Source organism: Cebidichthys violaceus, unplaced genomic scaffold, assembly GCF_023349555.1.
Source record: "Cebidichthys violaceus isolate CVI_PGR_0920_01 unplaced genomic scaffold, fCebVio1.0.p SCAF_7, whole genome shotgun sequence".
Taxonomy (NCBI): Eukaryota; Metazoa; Chordata; class Actinopteri; order Perciformes; family Stichaeidae; genus Cebidichthys; species Cebidichthys violaceus.
In genome coordinates, this window is record NW_027176927.1 from 3950843 (window position 1) to 3968981 (window position 18139).

An 18139-nucleotide genomic window follows, 5' to 3' on the forward strand; every position below is an offset into this window, starting at 1 on the left:
GAAGGCCAGAGCCACTCAGTGAGTGTGTGAGAGAAGCTCCACCCGGCACTGCTTCTGGGGCCGAAACAAGGTAGAAAGCTGATAACATACAGAACATACTGCACTGTACTCAAACCAGGCCAGAGCAACAACAGATCTAACTAAAGTAATGCACACAGTGTCAATGGGCTTTTTGTAATAGAATTGAGCAAAAATCATGAAACAAGAGCCACGTTAAAATTATGCAGCCCCGTTTTGGCAGAGTTTTAGTATGGATAGCAAAGTTTTCCCATCAGCACTATTTGAAGGTTTTGATTGGTCAGCAGCAACAGGGGTGTTTCTTTACAGTCGGCATCTAAGGGGGACGCATGCGTTATGCACACAGACATCAAACAATCTTTTTGATATAAATAATGATTTTTCATATGAATGCACACGTTTGTTATATTGTATTTTAAAATACATTTATATGCTTGTTTCCCCAATGTCCCTCCTTTACAACTACATTGAACATGCTTCTTAAAAGATATACCAATACAATTTTCAGCCATGCAGTATGCGAATACAGAATTTTCCATAGCCAACAAAATATGTAGATTTCCAATACCCATAATCATTTTTCCACGTTTGACCCAATTGGTCAAAAATAACCTTGGGGGTGTGGTCAACAAGGAAACAGGAGAGCAACCGATGCATATAAACCAGGACTCCAGGCTAAGCCTCTCATCGACAACATCACACAGCCACCATGAGGTCTCTGGTTTTCGTTCTGCTCATCGGAGCTGCTTGTAAGCATGTCTTTCTGCTTGTGTTGTGATTACTAAATAGAAAGGAAAAAAGGGTCACTTGGTTGCTGACCATTTGGCCTCCTGTGTGTTTTCAGTTGCCACGGAGGAGGACAAGATCGTCGGAGGGTATGAGTGCACGCCTCACTCCCAGGCCCATCAGGTGTCCCTGAACTCCGGCTACCACTTCTGTGGTGGCTCCCTGGTCAATGAGAACTGGGTGGTGTCTGCTGCTCACTGCTACAAATCGTATGTCTAATGTCAAATCATCAATCTGCTGTTAACAGGCATCGTGAACCTCAGCTTCCACTAAACCTCTCTTTCCTCTCCAGCCGTGTGGAGGTGCGTCTTGGAGAGCACAACATCAGGGTCACCGAGGGAAACGAGCAGTTCATCCGCTCCTCTCGTGTCATCCGCCACCCCAACTACAGCTCCTACAACATCAACAACGACATCATGCTGATCAAGCTGAGCGAGCCCGCCACCCTCAACCAGTACGTAAAGCCTGTGGCTCTGCCCACCAGCTGTGCCCCCGCTGGCACCATGTGCAAAGTCACTGGCTGGGGCGACACCATGAGCTCCAGTAAGTAACATCGGCATTTTAAACTAGCCAGGAGTTACAGAATGTTTCTGAGCCACAGTTGTGTTATTCTAAACCTTTTACAACCTTTCTTTTACACATTGCAGCCGCTGATGGAAACAAGCTGCAGTGCCTGAACATCCCCATCCTGTCTGATGACGACTGTGATAACTCCTACCCCGGCATGATCACTGATGCCATGTTCTGCGCTGGATACCTGGAGGGAGGCAAGGACTCTTGCCAGGTATGTAACAAGAGGACTTTGCAGGGGTCCTCGTCCTAGACCAGTGCTTCTCAGTTGCAAATCTAGAATATTTGGAACTTTCTTCACATATACACTCTCTTTCTCAGGGTGACTCCGGTGGCCCCGTCGTGTGCAACGGTGAGCTGCAGGGTGTTGTGTCCTGGGGCTACGGATGTGCTGAGAGAGACCACCCTGGTGTCTACGCCAAGGTAAACCTAAAATATCTCGATGAAATGTAAACTTCACATGCCCAGTTCAAATGAAACACATTTGCTACTGGCTGTCCATGCTAACAAACCTTCTGTCTCCACTCACAGGTCTGCCTCTTCAACAGTTGGCTGGAAAGCACCATGGCCAGCTATTAAGTCTGATCCTACGACCACCATCTTACTCTGTTGCCTTTCTTCTATCATTTTAACTTCATTATTGTTGTTGAATTTTGAACAATGTGCAGTCATTTTCCATCGGAGTCAATAAAGTCCTTGGTCTTAACTTTTAAATAACGTTTTTCTCAGTTTTTTGCAAATGCTGTCCTACATTATGAAGTTTTCATTATACTTGAAACAATACTTGAAAAATTGAAACTTAATTTCACCCGTTTACTGCTCTTCAGGACAGTATAAACAAGGCAATTAGTTCTCAATGTATATCTACTAGAAATACTGTATTTTGAGAAAAAAGGACAAACTTGCAATGCTATTGATTGCATATAGTTTAGAATGAAAATGATTTTCATTAACACAAATAAACATCTGTCCAGTGCAGTAAGTCTTACTTACACAAATCTAATTGACATTGTGTTAAATTATTTACAAAAAAGTTAATCCTGTTAGAGCTATTTGACTTTAATGCTTGTAATACTTCATCTGGAGTTAAATTGGTTGAAAACATTTATTTGAACAGAACTCTAAATGAAAATTCTGTAGTAATTAGTACTAGTAGTAGTACTTTCTACTTATAGCATTTTAAATGGCTTTTATGTACATTACATGCAGTCATTGTGGCTAAATGTTAGCACTACATCTGTGCTAACCATTCTTTTCACTATAATAATTAAATGTATCTATCTAATGTAATCAGCTCTGCAAACAGACCATGACTGTGAGAGAGTCATGTCAAGTTAAGCCAATATATATATTCAGGCTATTAAGCAAACAACACCCCGCAGAGGAATGATATAGATGAACAAATAATCAAATGCAATAGAAAATATAACAGCAGTGTAATAATGTTTATATAGAAGTATTAATAATAGTATGTTTCATTTTGACAGAATGTGAAGTAGCAGGAAATCATTTCACTGATAGATATAAAAAGCTGAGATGGAGCTGATGAAAATACAGACTGAGAATTTATTTATTTTAAAATGTGTCAAATGTAATCGTATTAGAGTATATAGTAGATTTGATAGTATATTTAGCTGCACAATATGTGACTATATTTAATAAACTGAGTCAAAGTAAGTAAGAACATCCCACAGAATGGGAAAATATTAGTCTCACTGTGCTGTATTTTAGTCAATATTACTGTTGGTGTTAATCAATTATATTGTCTTTTTAAGTTAATGCCATCTTTATTCAAGTCTTTTTCCAAGTATTGCTACCCATCTGTTTGATTAATCTGAAAGCATTTTTTTTATTGTTTTACTAGCTAATGTATTAAGTATTAAAGTATAATTTATTAACTTCACTTTGACCATATTGTTCTTACAACGTGATACATTATCGTGCCATTAAAATTGCTGAACTGAAATAAATTCAGAAAAAGATTTTTTTTTTTATATTTATTTATTTTTTTTAAATCGTATATACATTTTGAAATAGTTCTGTCTAGGACTGCTTTTGTGGCAGTTTTCTTTGTGAAGGCCAGAGCCACTCAGTGAGTGTGTGAGAGAAGCTCCACCCGGCACTGCTTCTGGGGCCGAAACAAGGTAGAAAGCTGATAACATACAGAACATACTGCACTGTACTCAAACCAGGCCAGAGCAACAACAGATCTAACTAAAGTAATGCACACAGTGTCAATGGGCTTTTTGTAATAGAATTGAGCAAAATCATGAAACAAGAGCCACGTTAAAATTATGCAGCCCCGTTTTGGCAGAGTTTTAGCATGGATAGCAAAGTTTTCCCATCAGCACTATTTGAAGGTTTTGATTGGTCAGCAGCAACAGGGGTGTTTCTTTACAGTCGGCATCTAAGGGGGACGCATGCGTTATGCACACAGACATCAAACAATCTTTTTGATATAAATAATGATTTTTCATATGAATGCACACGTTTGTTATATTGTATTTTAAAATACATTTATATGCTTGTTTCCCCAATGTCCCTCCTTTACAACTACATTGAACATGCTTCTTAAAAGATATACCAATACAATTTTCAGCCATGCAGTATGCGAATACAGAATTTTCCATAGCCAACAAAATATGTAGATTTCCAATACCCATAATCATTTTTCCACGTTTGACCCAATTGGTCAAAAATAACCTTGGGGGTGTGGTCAACAAGGAAACAGGAGAGCAACCGATGCATATAAACCAGGACTCCAGGCTAAGCCTCTCATCGACAACATCACACAGCCACCATGAGGTCTCTGGTTTTCGTTCTGCTCATCGGAGCTGCTTGTAAGCATGTCTTTCTGCTTGTGTTGTGATTACTAAATAGAAAGGAAAAAAGGGTCACTTGGTTGCTGACCATTTGGCCTCCTGTGTGTTTTCAGTTGCCACGGAGGAGGACAAGATCGTCGGAGGGTATGAGTGCACGCCTCACTCCCAGGCCCATCAGGTGTCCCTGAACTCCGGCTACCACTTCTGTGGTGGCTCCCTGGTCAATGAGAACTGGGTGGTGTCTGCTGCTCACTGCTACAAATCGTATGTCTAATGTCAAATCATCAATCTGCTGTTAACAGGCATCGTGAACCTCAGCTTCCACTAAACCTCTCTTTCCTCTCCAGCCGTGTGGAGGTGCGTCTTGGAGAGCACAACATCAGGGTCACCGAGGGAAACGAGCAGTTCATCCGCTCCTCTCGTGTCATCCGCCACCCCAACTACAGCTCCTACAACATCAACAACGACATCATGCTGATCAAGCTGAGCGAGCCCGCCACCCTCAACCAGTACGTAAAGCCCGTGGCTCTGCCCACCAGCTGTGCCCCCGCTGGCACCATGTGCAAAGTCACTGGCTGGGGCGACACCATGAGCTCCAGTAAGTAACATCGGCATTTTAAACTAGCCAGGAGTTACAGAATGTTTCTGAGCCACAGTTGTGTTATTCTAAACCTTTTACAACCTTTCTTTTACACATTGCAGCCGCTGATGGAAACAAGCTGCAGTGCCTGAACATCCCCATCCTGTCTGATGACGACTGTGATAACTCCTACCCCGGCATGATCACTGATGCCATGTTCTGCGCTGGATACCTGGAGGGAGGCAAGGACTCTTGCCAGGTATGTAACAAGAGGACTTTGCAGGGGTCCTCGTCCTAGACCAGTGCTTCTCAGTTGCAAATCTAGAATATTTGGAACTTTCTTCACATATACACTCTCTTTCTCAGGGTGACTCCGGTGGCCCCGTCGTGTGCAACGGTGAGCTGCAGGGTGTTGTGTCCTGGGGCTACGGATGTGCTGAGAGAGACCACCCTGGTGTCTACGCCAAGGTAAACCTAAAATATCTCGATGAAATGTAAACTTCACATGCCCAGTTCAAATGAAACACATTTGCTACTGGCTGTCCATGCTAACAAACCTTCTGTCTCCACTCACAGGTCTGCCTCTTCAACAGTTGGCTGGAGAGCACCATGGCCAGCTATTAAGTCTGATCCTACGACCCCCCATCTTACTCTGTTGCCTTTCTTCTATCATTTTAACTTCATTATTGTTGTTGAGTTTTGAACAATGTGCAGTAATTTTCCATCTGAGTCAATAAAGTCTTTGGTCTTTTAAATAACGTTTCTCTCAGTTTTTTGCAAATGTTGTCCTACATTATGAAGTTTTCATCATTATACTTGAAACAATACTTGAAAAATTGAAACTTAATTTCACCTGTTTACTGCTCTTCAGGACAGAATAAACAAAGCAATTAGTTCTCAATGTATATCTACTAGAAATACTGTATTTTGAGAAAACAGGACAAACTTGCAATGCTATTGATTGCATATAGTTTAGAATGAAAATGATTTCCATTAACACAAATAAACATCTGTCCAGTGCAGTAAGTCTTACTTGCACAAATCTAATTGACATTGTGTTACATTAATTACAACAAAATGAATCCTGTTACAGATATCTTACTTTAATGCTTGCAATACTTCATCTGGAGTTAAATTAGTTGAACAGAACTCTGAATGAAAATTCTGTAGTAATTAGTAGTCGTACTTCCTACTTTTAAATTAAATGTCCTTTATGTACATTACATGCAGTCATTGTGGCTAAATGTTAGCACTACATCTGTGCTAACCATTCTTTTCACTATAATAATTAAATGTATCTATCTAATGTAATCAGCTCTGCAAACAGACCATGACTGTGAGAAAGTCATGTCAAGTTAAGCCAATATATATATATTCAGGCTATTAAGCAAACAACACCCCGCAGAGGAATGATATAGATGAACAAATAATCAAATGCAATAGAACATATGACAGCAGTGTAATAATGTTTATATAGAAGTATTAATAATAGTATGTTTAATTTTGACAGAATGTGAAGTAGCAGGAAATCATTTCACTGATAGATATAAAAAGATGAGATGGAAATATTAGTCTCACTGTGCTGTATTTTAGTCAATATTACTATTGGTTTTAGCCAATTATGTTGTCTTTTTAAGTTAATGCCATCTTTATTCAAGTCTTTTTCCAAGTATTGCTACCCATCTGTTTGATTAATCTGAATGCATATTTTTATTGTTTTACTAGCTAATGTATTAAGTATTAAAGTATAATTTATTAACTTCACTTTGACCATATTGTTCTTACAACGTGACACATTATCGTGCCATTAAAATTGCTGAACTGAAATAAATTCAGAAAAAGATTTTTTTATTTTTATTTTTTTTAAATCATATACATTTTGAAATAGTTCTGTCTAGGACTGCTTTTGTGGCAGTTTTCTTTGTGAAGGCCAGAGCCACTCAGTGAGTGTGTGAGAGAAGCTCCACCCGGCACTGCTTCTGGGGCCGAAACAAGGTAGAAAGCTGATAACATACAGAACATACTGCACTGTACTCAAACCAGGCCAGAGCGACAACAGATCTAACTAAAGTAATGCACACAGTGTCAATGGGCTTTTTGTAATAGAATTGAGCAAAATCATGAAACAAGAGCCACGTTAAAACTATGCAGCCCCGTTTTGGCAGAGTTTTAGTATGGATAGCAAAGTTTTCCCATCAGCACTATTTGAAGGTTTTGATTGGTCAGCAGCAACAGGGGTGTTTCTTTACAGTCGGCATTGGTTCAGATGCTCAATAAAAAGCTGGCATGGGTCAAGGAACATCTGTGCATCTTCATGTGGCATCAAGCAATCATGAAGTCTCTGGTCTTTGTCCTGCTCCTTGGAGCTGTGTGTAAGTATGGACCAAATTTAGAAACAAGCGCAGAATGTATTTAGAGTGGGAAAAACTATTCCTTTAAGATCGTGGATTAGTTATTTACCAAAGAAACAAATCTATGACTCAGAAAAACACCAGGGGCAAAAACAGATACTAAAATATTGGGCTGACATTTTTGTACAGACACTATTCATTCTTTGAAGAGATATTAATAATTTTCTTTGCAGTTGCCACAGAGGATGACAAGATCGTCGGAGGGTATGAGTGCACGCCTAATTCTCAGCCCCATCAGGTGTCCCTGAACTCCGGCTACCACTTCTGTGGTGGCTCCCTGGTCAACGAGAACTGGGTGGTGTCTGCTGCTCACTGCTACAAATCGTAGGTGCTCCTCAAACATCATATCTAAAATTACAAAAACAACAAAAGCACTAGTTTCTCACAAAGTCATCTCTCCCGTTCTCCATCCACTGCGTCTCACTCGCAACTTGTTTCCCTCTTTTAGCAAAATGGACATTGTCCTCGGTGATCACAACCGTTGGTTCATGGACGGCAATGAACAGATCATTTCTGCTGCGCGCGTGATCCCTCATCCAAACTACGAGTGCTGGCTGGTTAACAACAACATCATGCTGATCAAGCTTAGCACACCTGCAATCATCAACCAGTATGTGAAGCCTGTGGCTCTGCCCACTAGTTGTGCTCCTGCCGGGATCACATCTCTGGTTCTGTGTTTTCACAGCTGCTGATAGTAACAGGCTGCAGTGCCTGAACATCCCCATCCTGTCTGATGACGACTGTGATAACTCCTACCCCGGCATGATCACTGAGGCCATGTTCTGCACCGGATACCTGGAGGGAGGCAAGGACTCTTGCCAGGTATGCATCTCTGCTGGTGTTGTTACCTGTTCAGCAGCACTGAGTTGAGACTTAACACTTTCATATGTTACACTGCTTTGTTCCCCCACTATCAGGGTGACTCCGGTGGTCCAGTTGTGTGTGACGGTGAGCTGCAGGGTGTTGTGTCCTGGGGCTTTGGGTGTGCTGAGAAGAACCACCCAGGTGTCTATGCCAAGGTAACAATAAAAAAAAGCTTCCCACAGCAATCATTGATTTGTCTTTCATGACTCAGAAATATTCTCAAAGCCCTTTTGTGATATAACGTTTTCGCCCCACAGGAGCCGTGACCCCACTAACCTCATCTATCCTACTCTCTCAGCTCGGGGCGAGCAAGTGGTGGCGGGGGGGCTCTGGAACTGCCAGTCGGCAGTGCCGAAAGCTGAGTTCATCTCGGGTTACGCTTCCTTGCTCTCCCTTAACTTTCTTGCTCTAACTGAGACCTGGATCACACCAGAAAACACCACCACACCCGCAGCTCTGTCAGATGTGTACTCTTTCTCTCACACTCCCAGAGCTGGGAGGCGGGGTGGTGGTACTGGCCTGCTAATTTCCCCAAAATGGAAATACTCTCTTGTCTCTGTTCCTCAGTTCTCCCCGTCCTCTTTCGAATTTCATGCTGTTACTGTCACTTATCCAGTCAAGCTCACCATTGCTGTTGTGTATCGCCCACCAGGGCCTCTTGGTGAGTTCCTGGAGGAGCTCGACACATTAGTCTTGCACCTCCATGACGATGGCTCGGCGCTCATCCTGCTCGGTGACTTCAACATCCAGACCGACAAGCTTGAACCTCTTCTTTCATTCCTCTCCTCCTTTGACCTTTACCACTCTTCTTCTCCTCCTACCCACAAGGCCGGCAACCAGCTGGATCTTATCTTCACTAGGCACTGTTCTACTGCCAACCTCTCTGTCACTCCCCTCCAGCTCTCTGACCACTATTTCATGTCCTACTCCCTCTCCCTATCCTCTGCTCCATCACTTCCTCCACCTACCCACATGGTTTCTACCCGGAGTCATCTCCGCTCCCTCTCCCCTGCTGATCTTTCCTCTTCTGTCACCTCTGCTCTCCCTGACCCTGAATCCTTCTCTCTCCTATCCCCTGATACTGCTACTGATCTTCTCCTCTCCACCCTTACTTCTTCTTTGGACAAACTCTGTCCCTTCACCTCCAGGCCTGCACGCCCAACTCCACCTGCCCCGTGGCTGTCGGACTCAGTGCGTACTGATAGACGGAGCCTAAGAGAGGCTGAGCGTAAATGGAGAAAAGGCAAACTCCCGGAGGACCTTCTTAACTTCCAAGCTCTTCTTTCCACTTTTTCCTCCTCTCTATCTACTGCTAAAGCTGCGTTCTTCCGCTCTAAAATCCTAACCTCTGCTTCCAATCCTAAAAAACTCTTTGAAACTTTCACTTCACTCCTCCAACCCCCACCCCCTCCTCCTACTTCCTCCCTTCTCCCTGATGATTTTGCCAACTTCTTTGACAAGAAGGTAAACGATATCAGATCCTCCTTCTCTCAGCCCCTCTCTCCCTGTCCAATCCTGCCCCCACAGCTCTCCCTCCCATCTCCACGCCCCATCTTACCCTTTCTGGCTCCTCTCTCCCCTAACGAGGTCCTCAACCTTGTTACATCTAACCGCCCCACCACGTGCTCCCTTGACCCGATCCCTTCCCCTCTTCTTCAGTCTATTGCGACTGAACTCCTTCCTTTCCTCACCCACCTCATCAACACATCTCTTGTTTCAGGATGCTTTCCCACGGCCTTCAAGACCGCCAGAGTCACCCCCCTTCTGAAGAAACCATCACTTGACCCGTCTGATGTCAAGAACTTCAGACCGGTTTCTCTTCTACCCTTTCTATCCAAAACACTTGAACGTGCTGTCTTTAACCAACTGTCTTCCTATCTCCACCAAAACAGCCTTTTGGACCCCCACCAGTCCGGGTTCAAAGTGGGTCACTCAACAGAGACGGCCCTCCTTGCGGTGACAGAGTCGCTTCACGCCGCGAGAGCTAACTCTCTCTCCTCTGTCCTGATTCTCCTGGACTTGTCTGCGGCGTTTGACACTGTGAACCATCAAATCCTCCTCTCATCCCTCGAGGGGATGGGCGTCTCAGGCTCTGCACTCTCCCTGTTTGCATCCTACCTGACGGGTCGATCCTACCAGGTGACCTGGAGGGGGGCCGTGTCGGAACCACGCATGCTGACTACGGGGGTTCCGCAAGGGTCAGTCCTGGGCCCCCTTCTCTTCTCGCTCTACACAACATCTCTGGGTTCTGTTATTCGCTCGCATGACTTCTCCTACCATTGTTATGCCGATGACACCCAGCTGGTCTTGTCATTTCCCCCCCGGTGACACCCAAGTGGAGACGCGCATCGCTGCGTGTTTGGCTGACATCTCGAAGTGGATGACGACACACCACCTCAAGCTCAACCTAGACAAAACTGAGCTACTGTTCCTCCCGGGGAAGGGTTGCCCGCACCGGGACCTGTCCATCACCATTGATGATACCGTGGTGATGCCAACTCGGACTGCGAGGAACCTGGGTGTGACCCTGGATGACCAACTGTCATTCTCGGCAAACATTTCATCCGTTACACGCTCCTGCAGATTCCTGCTCTACAACATCAGGAGGATTCGTCCCTTCCTGACTGACGAGACGGCGCAGGTTCTCATCCAGGCTCTTGTCATCTCCCGCCTGGACTACTGCAACTCTCTACTCGCCGGAGCCCCGGCGTCGGCCATCAGACCTCTGGAGCTTGTCCAGAAAGCTGCAGCTCGCCTGGTGTTCAATCGCCCCAAGTTCTCCCACACAACTTCCTTTCTCCGTTCTCTACACTGGCTACCTGTAAGAGCTCGCATCCAGTTTAAGACTCTGGTGCTAGCCTACAGGGCAGTGAAAGGAACAGCTCCTTCCTATCTCCAGGCCATGGTCAAGCCTTACACCCCCGCCCGACCACTTCGCTCTGCTGCCTCGGGGCGATTGGTCGCCCCGTCGCTCAGAGGTCCTGGCGGCCGATCGACCCGGTCACGGCTGTTTTCTGTCCTGGCCCCACAGTGGTGGAATGAACTTCCCACTGACGTCAGGACAGCGGATTCGCTGCCCATCTTTCGGCGCAGGCTGAAAACCCACCTCTTCAGGAAGTGCTACCCTGAGCCTTCCACTTAGCGCTTATTGTTTTCATACTAGCTTGTTGCACTTATTGTATTCGTACTACTTATAGCACTAACTGTTTTTCTTGTTTCTGCTCTGTACTTTGGCTCTGAGTTATGCTCTGCTTCATGCTCTTAGATGCTTGTTTGGAAAAGGAAATGTACTTATGACTTCTGGTGACTAGTAGTTCTTTTGATTACCAATGTTGAATGCACTTATTGTAAGTCGCTTTGGATAAAAGCGTCTGCTAAATGACTGTAATGTAATGTAATGTAATGTAATATGATTTTTTCCCGTCTCTCTTGCATCAGACATGCATTTTCACAGACTGGCTGCAGAGCACCATGGCATCTTACTAAAGTCAGTCCAATCACACCTCTGCTACAGCTGTTTCTACACTGCAAAATCCTGTTTCAATGAAACTGCCTGTTGAAGTAAAAAAAATAAATAAATAAAAATGAAAAAGAGTACTTACATTTTTAGTATATGATTTTAGTGTGTATCTCTCCCTTTCGCTGTTCCTCTGATCTGCCTGGCAAACCCACATGAACGAATGAAGAATGAACTGAGGGGAATATGAATTAATAATAACTAAAAACCTAAACTAACAAAAAAAAAGTTGTATGAATTGTACAGTAATGTTAACTAAAAATCCCGGTGGAAACAAATGGTGGGGCAAAAAGTACTTTTAACAGATGCAAACCAGTAAAACACTATTTCCACATAGTTACACACACGAGATAATCCAACTGAGCACATACCTGTTCTCCACGTGATGTTACAGGTTACTGCTCGGTTCCACCTCTGTATGCGCTGTCAGTCTTCTTTGACGAGCTACCGTAGCAGCTCACGTTAACCATTTTCGTTAAATGACTAATTTTGACCCGGAGTGTTTGTTTATTCTCGACTTCGTCTTCAAAAGGCAGACTTTCAAGTTACATACGCGATCGTCTACATTGTTCATGTTTCTGTATTGTGTACTGTCTTCTGCCAACTACCACCCACTAACAGCCATTTAAATTGCAGCGGGGCGACAGGTAATCAGCCCCATGTGACATTAATTTGCGCTATCCTCATTGGTTTGGGGCATGCGCACTGTTGTTTTCACACACTCGGGGCATTTAACATTACAGCACTTACGATTTTTTTTTTAAATATATCCATCCACCGACCTTAAATTGTAGCAATCGAAGATGTTTTTTTTTTTTTTTCATGCATTGATCCAAAATTGTATTGTATATTTACTCAGTACCACTAAAATCACACTTTTCCCTTGCTGCCAGCAGGTGTGGCTTTGCCACATGCCCCAAATGACATCTCAACATATTATAATACATTAAGGTCGCGCAGTATTAATAGTACCTACATGTATAGATAAAACAGAAGTATGAATAAATATCAAAAATAAGAATATATCAATAAGTAAGGTATAAATTAGAAAACACTGAAATAAATAAATCAATCAATGAGCTTGATTTCCCCATTAACAGAAACATTGTAAAGCTTTTAGAATAAGAATCCAAACAATCAACGTCACAAAAATATACACTCACCCAAACTGTCCTCTGTCGCTTCTCTTTTTAAAGAATCTGAATAATAATATCTTGATTTTTTTTTTTTTACGGTAGCTCTTGGTTTTCATCGTTTACGTTCGCAGCCATAGAAGGAATGTTTGCAGAGATTAGCGGAACTGTCGCTCACCAGTTCTGTGATCAAGTCGGACATATTTGACGACGCACCACCAATGTCAAAGAACTTCGCGTTGACTTGACTGACCTCAGGGTTTGTTATTACATTGAGGTAACTGCTTATTAAGATAGACAGAGGGAGGTTTGAAGATATTTTACGCTTTTCATATATATTTACCTTGTTTTTTCCACCGTTTGTCTTTCGCTGACTCGTGCAGGTGAATCTAACCGGACAAGATGCGCCTCACGTTGCAAATGTTGATCTCCCACGGCCGGATGGCCCGGAGGATGGGTCTAGGTCCGCAGTCCAGAATCAACATGCTGCGGAACATTTTGACAGGACTGGTCCGTCACGAGAGGATCGAAACCACGGCGGGCCGAGCAGATGAAGTCCGCTTCTACGCCGAAAAGGTACCAACGACCCGGTTATGCTAGCTAGCTAGCATAGCTAACACAATTGTCCATTACTTTAATGTTACAGTATGTGGCCACTTGTTATCAGCCACATGGAAACGGTGCAACATTTACATTAAACACATATTCTGTCCCTAATGTGAAGGATCAAGATCATGCACAAGTCCATAACATTTTAGAGTGGAAAGAAGAAAAGTCAACAATGCAACAGATATATGTGAAACAGTCAATGATGAACAGTATGTCACTGTTATACTATCTATTAAACTGTGGCATGATTTAATGCTAAAATTATGCATTTCAAAAGTAAAATACGGTCCTTTAGATTATCAAAAGTCAAAATAGTTAGTCACGACACATATTGATAGATGAGTACTTACAATTAATGTTTTAATATTTATATACAAATATTTAAAAAGAAGTGCAGCAAAAATGAACCCAAACTAAGTGTTTTCTGTTTTGATTTGAGTGAGTGTGAATGTAATCAGTGTTGTGCTGATATCAAAACGTTGCCTTCTTTAAGTCCAGAGCTGTGATGCTCTCCACTTGTTATAATATAGTTAGTAGTAGTATTATAATATTACGTTGTCCAAAAATGTTCGTCTCACAATGTTATTGTTATAAAAATGTTATAAAACAAGATTGTTATATTGAGACAATCTGAAATGCTGTTCATTCTTCCACACACAATGGGTCTGATTGTTTTCTTGTTTTGTTTTTGCCAGCTGGTTGACTACGCCAAAAAAGGAGACACTGATGAGAAGGCGATGAAAATGGCCAGTTTTTGGCTGACGGTACGTGTCTGCAGCTCTCCATAACTTGTTACAAGTGACAAGCTGTGTCACTCTGAATGCAAAACAGTTCCTGTGAAGTCGTTGTTTAGTTTGAGCGTGCTTCTTCTCTTCAGGAAAAGGATCTGGTCCCAAAGCTCTTCAAGGTCCTCGCTCCACGGTTTGAGACTCAGTCAAATGGCTACACACGGGTGGCACGCATTCCCAACAGACTGAACCTGGACAGAGCAAAGATGGCCGTCGTGGAGTTCAAAGGCAACCCCTTCCCGCCTCTTTATCCTGTGAAAAAAGAGAATGAACTGACACTCCTCAACCAGCTGCTCAAAGGCTACAGAGAGGAGAGGGCACAGGAGTTATCCACAAAAGCTTAAGTAAACACAACCTGGTGTTGGATCAGTGATGTGTTCGCTGAAGGATGATGGTTCGGTGATGAAATGCCTCCAAAGAGTCACCTGCAGATGCTGCAGATTGTGGCTGATAGACACTGATTTATTTCTTCAACGAAAAACTGTTCAAAAGCTCCAGTGTCCACAAAAGACATTCATGACCGGTTATGTATTAATAAATATTATTTCTTAACAGAACTAGGAGATTTAAGCTTTTTTTTTTTGGCCAAAACAAATGCAGTGCACAGGAGGGAAAATGCTTGTCTGCTACACAGGAAAGGTACTGGAGCAATTTAGTATTGCACTTCCATTAATTAAGGGGACATGACAGACCGATTTAAAAAGTCTAAGCAGCAGATGAAGATATATCCTGACTTTTAGTCTGGGTCAAGCTCCAAAAACACTGGATCCAACATTTCCCATAATGCCACCGCATAGCATCTGTCATTAAAGCCCACCTGCGTCTTATATTCCACTTCATTCAGAAAAAGACCTCAATTTAGTTTGGTGGATTACGCAGAAACGCAGAAAAGACAAAAGTGTCTGCAGTGAAAAATGTCTATTATGCTGTACTATATTGTTGTATTGACAATACAATGCTTTTTCTTTTTTGTAAACGATCACAAATAGTCAGACATTTTCATAATGTTGGGCTATTGTATTTGGTTGCATTAGATTTGATAAGCACATCTAAACTCACTTGATCACAAAGTAAATGAACATTGCGGATTGTTACAGAATAATGGAAGAAGTCTAAAGCCTGTCAGTGATTAGCCTGCAAGTCATTTACAAATGCTATACCATTACTGGAGAACAAGCAGGCAGCTGCAGTTTGTTATGAATCTGCACTTCAGCAGTCAAAGAGTGGGATGCTGGCAGGGACTGTACAATAATTAGGCTAGCCTACAATTGTGACCAGCCTGGAGTCTGTCCCTCTGGTGTTTCACTTTAATGGAGTCTTTTAATGAGAACAGTTTCTAAATATGATTTACGGATATTAGATTGACTCCTTTGGACACATGCCCTTGTCCTAACTGGAACACAGACACCGTTGCTTATCACCGCAGTAGCCAAATAATACACACACCGAGATGAGCCCTCTAATAAAAACATTTTTTATTATTTTGGCAAAAAGTGTATATATATATACAGCATATTTAGAATTGTCATTTGACACCATTAAAATGCATTTAAACAGTGCTTCTTCAGTGATGTGCTCTTAACCAGATCGCTCTGAGTAGCCTAAAAGCTGTGCTGTTTTCTGTCATGCATACACAATCTCTTTTCGTCAAGTTCTCTCCACTTAGTGTCTCAGTCCTGTAATCGTACGTCATAATACACAATGTTGAAGCAGTGATACAGTATCAGTAAGCCTGTCTGTTAGTCGAGTCAAACGGCGTCTATGAAGTCAAGTCATGGCAACCATAACAACAGGCAACGATGGACGAAATGGCAGACATGCCGAATATAAACCGGACACAATCAGAAAGAACGACTAGTACTCTAATTCATGTGTCATTCTGTTTCACAGACTAAGTTACACCTCTGACTACACTCTCACAAGTTACACACCACAGTTCTAACACCCTACAGTACTCCATTACAGCAAGATTGCCATTGATAAATCTGTGGACTAAAAGCCAAGTTCCACCATTTTTATGAATTAGAAATTAAATAAACGCAAATTAAATAAAAAATGAAATTGTTAGTGTCCTTTCCCCGTTTGCTTTCTGAATTGCAGGAAGCCAGTGGTAAACTGAGCATGATGTGTTCCCTATAATGTCCGGACCGTCAGTGACATTTTCAGACTGTATTTACAGGTGTATGCATTTGGATTACTACTCCAAGTGGTGTGAATACAGGTTTCAAAGCAGTCTTATAAGGTGACATCATCACGAATAAACAGACTAAGACCAGGAACATTAAAGTGCTCCATGCAGGACGGACAAAATGTACAGCTGTGTTGCCGTTTTCACAGTTCATCTACAAGGCTTCTTTTTATTTGTTTGTCATAGCTCAATGTTAGGGGATATAAAACTAGTATTATTTGTTCAGCTTTTCGCACAGTTTGAATGTTAAAGTGAGATAAAGCCAACAAATATTCATGTTTCAGGTACTAGACAGGGGTGAGGATGAAGTTACTTGTATTTAAAAAAAAACTCTTAAATCATGGATGTTGTAGTTGAAAGCCAAAGAGAGAGGAACATTTGACAAAAGTTGTTTTGTAGTACTCCAGTAACTTGAAAATCACCCCTGTCCTTGTGCTGTATTGCATCAGTACATTCACCACTGTCTACATACACAGAAATGACATTTTGACCAGGCATATTCTGCACTCCAGTGAAAATTCAACTAAAACCGACATTGTATAATACTGGTTTCATGTTTCAGACAGCGCAAGGTTCTGCTTGGAACAACAATTAACAGAATTTATCCAGTCAAAAATATACTAAAGCCTATTGTATGCATTTATAAAAGTATAGATTTCAATACACACAATACGCAAATATTGTATGGTCACATGGAGTTACATATATCAGCTTTTTGACAGGAAATACGATACAAACATGCGTGTTTTACAAGTACCTAGAAGTGCCCACAGTAAACGTGACATTTTACATTTACACATCAGCATATCAATCCAGAATAACCAGCAGCAATGAAGGCATATAAGAATATAAACAAACCCAACAAACTCCATATAATATCTATACTTTATCAAAATGTGTCAAACATAAAAAAGGTCTTGTTTTAGATTTTTTTTTAACATGACTGATAAATCTAATGGCATCAGATTGTTTGCAGATGGTCACAGCACCAACTGGAATTTAACAATGTGGAAAAAAAAAACATAAAAACAAATTTCCTTTTTTGAAATAAAACTATATAGAGTGGTAGCTCTCTCCAGTTTAACTATTTACAAACTCCTCCGGACCATCAATGCCTCATGAATTTTTGAATAGGAGTATTTCAAGAATTTTGTTCATTTCCACACCGTGCACAACTATCACCCTATTGCTCTGGCTACATCCACTTTGTCATCTTTCTCCCCGTGTGCCTTTTACTGGTCAACATCAAATATTTATTGCTTCTTTATTCTTTAACAAGCTCAGCACTCCTATCTCACAGCCATTTCCCTTCACTCTTCCAGTCAGGTTATTTCCATTCACAGGTGAAAAGGGACCGTTTAGGGATTCACTTTTTATGATGATTTCTCTGCTTCGTCCATCCAAATCTGTTTTTCGCGGCGCCATATGACCTTCATTTCCACTCTGCCTTTTTCTTAAAGTTGTATTGTCATTCTGTCTATTCTCTCCATGCCTTCCCCCAAACTCCCTCTGTCCTGCCATCTGTCCCTTTCTCATGCCTTCGTTCCGAACCCTCCTCCTCCTCCGCCGCCTCCTCCGCTCTGCATACTGAAATACTCTGTGAAGGAAGGGAGTCGGGGCGGCAGTGGGGGCGAGCGTGTGGCCGGGCGTGGGGGTATCGGAGGCGGAGGTGGGGGCAAAATCGCCGTCAAGTCGGCAGCAGTGGTGATGATCTTCTGCTCGCTGTTCCTCGGCACCTCAGGGCCTTTACGGGCCACCGTCTCCTCCACTGTCTTCACCGGGTCCTGGAAGCAAGAAGTCGATGGTTTTACACCTTTGACCTGTTCTGATCCTCTGGATTGAGGCTACTTTGT

The 18139-nt window shown here is 42.4% G+C and overlaps 5 protein-coding genes and 1 pseudogene across 5 annotated transcripts in view; 4 read left to right on the plus strand and 2 right to left on the minus strand.

The window, feature by feature from the left end:
- Positions 1–12185, minus strand: part of LOC137891081 (trypsin-1-like) — a 28483-nt gene extending 16298 nt beyond the window's left edge. The window contains exons 1-2 of the mRNA XM_068735511.1: positions 11940–12185; positions 11654–11710 (exon numbers count right to left, since the gene is read on the minus strand). The gene's annotated coding sequence lies outside the window, so the exon portion shown is untranslated. The remainder of the gene's footprint in view (positions 1–11653; positions 11711–11939) is intronic.
- Positions 657–2091, plus strand: LOC137891000 (trypsin-1-like). Its single transcript, XM_068735397.1, has 6 exons — positions 657–767; positions 863–1013; positions 1097–1347; positions 1452–1588; positions 1696–1797; positions 1906–2091. The coding sequence occupies exons 1-6, from the start codon at positions 728–730 to the stop codon at positions 1951–1953; spliced, it is 729 nt and encodes a 242-aa protein (XP_068591498.1). The 5' UTR covers positions 657–727; the 3' UTR covers positions 1954–2091.
- LOC137891035 (trypsin-1-like) lies at positions 4104–5409 on the plus strand. The gene is made up of 6 exons (XM_068735444.1): positions 4104–4214; positions 4310–4460; positions 4544–4794; positions 4899–5035; positions 5143–5244; positions 5353–5409. Exons 1-6 carry the CDS (start codon positions 4175–4177, stop codon positions 5398–5400), a joined length of 729 nt encoding a protein of 242 aa, XP_068591545.1. The 5' UTR covers positions 4104–4174; the 3' UTR covers positions 5401–5409.
- On the plus strand, positions 7109–8389 carry LOC137890992 (trypsin-1-like; annotated as a pseudogene).
- A 690-nt stretch (positions 12186–12875) lies between the features above and the next one.
- On the plus strand, positions 12876–14655 carry mrpl17 (mitochondrial ribosomal protein L17). The gene is made up of 4 exons (XM_068735515.1): positions 12876–12978; positions 13085–13277; positions 14006–14074; positions 14188–14655. Exons 2-4 carry the CDS (start codon positions 13104–13106, stop codon positions 14440–14442), a joined length of 498 nt encoding a protein of 165 aa, XP_068591616.1. The 5' UTR covers positions 12876–12978; positions 13085–13103; the 3' UTR covers positions 14443–14655.
- Positions 14656–15554: 899 nt separating this feature from the next.
- The window catches only part of tmem145 (transmembrane protein 145), a 36599-nt gene continuing 34014 nt past the window's right edge, over positions 15555–18139 (minus strand). The window contains exon 15 of the mRNA XM_068735510.1: positions 15555–18070. Coding sequence (XP_068591611.1) covers positions 17819–18070 — 252 coding nt within the window. The 3' untranslated portion in view covers positions 15555–17818. The remainder of the gene's footprint in view (positions 18071–18139) is intronic.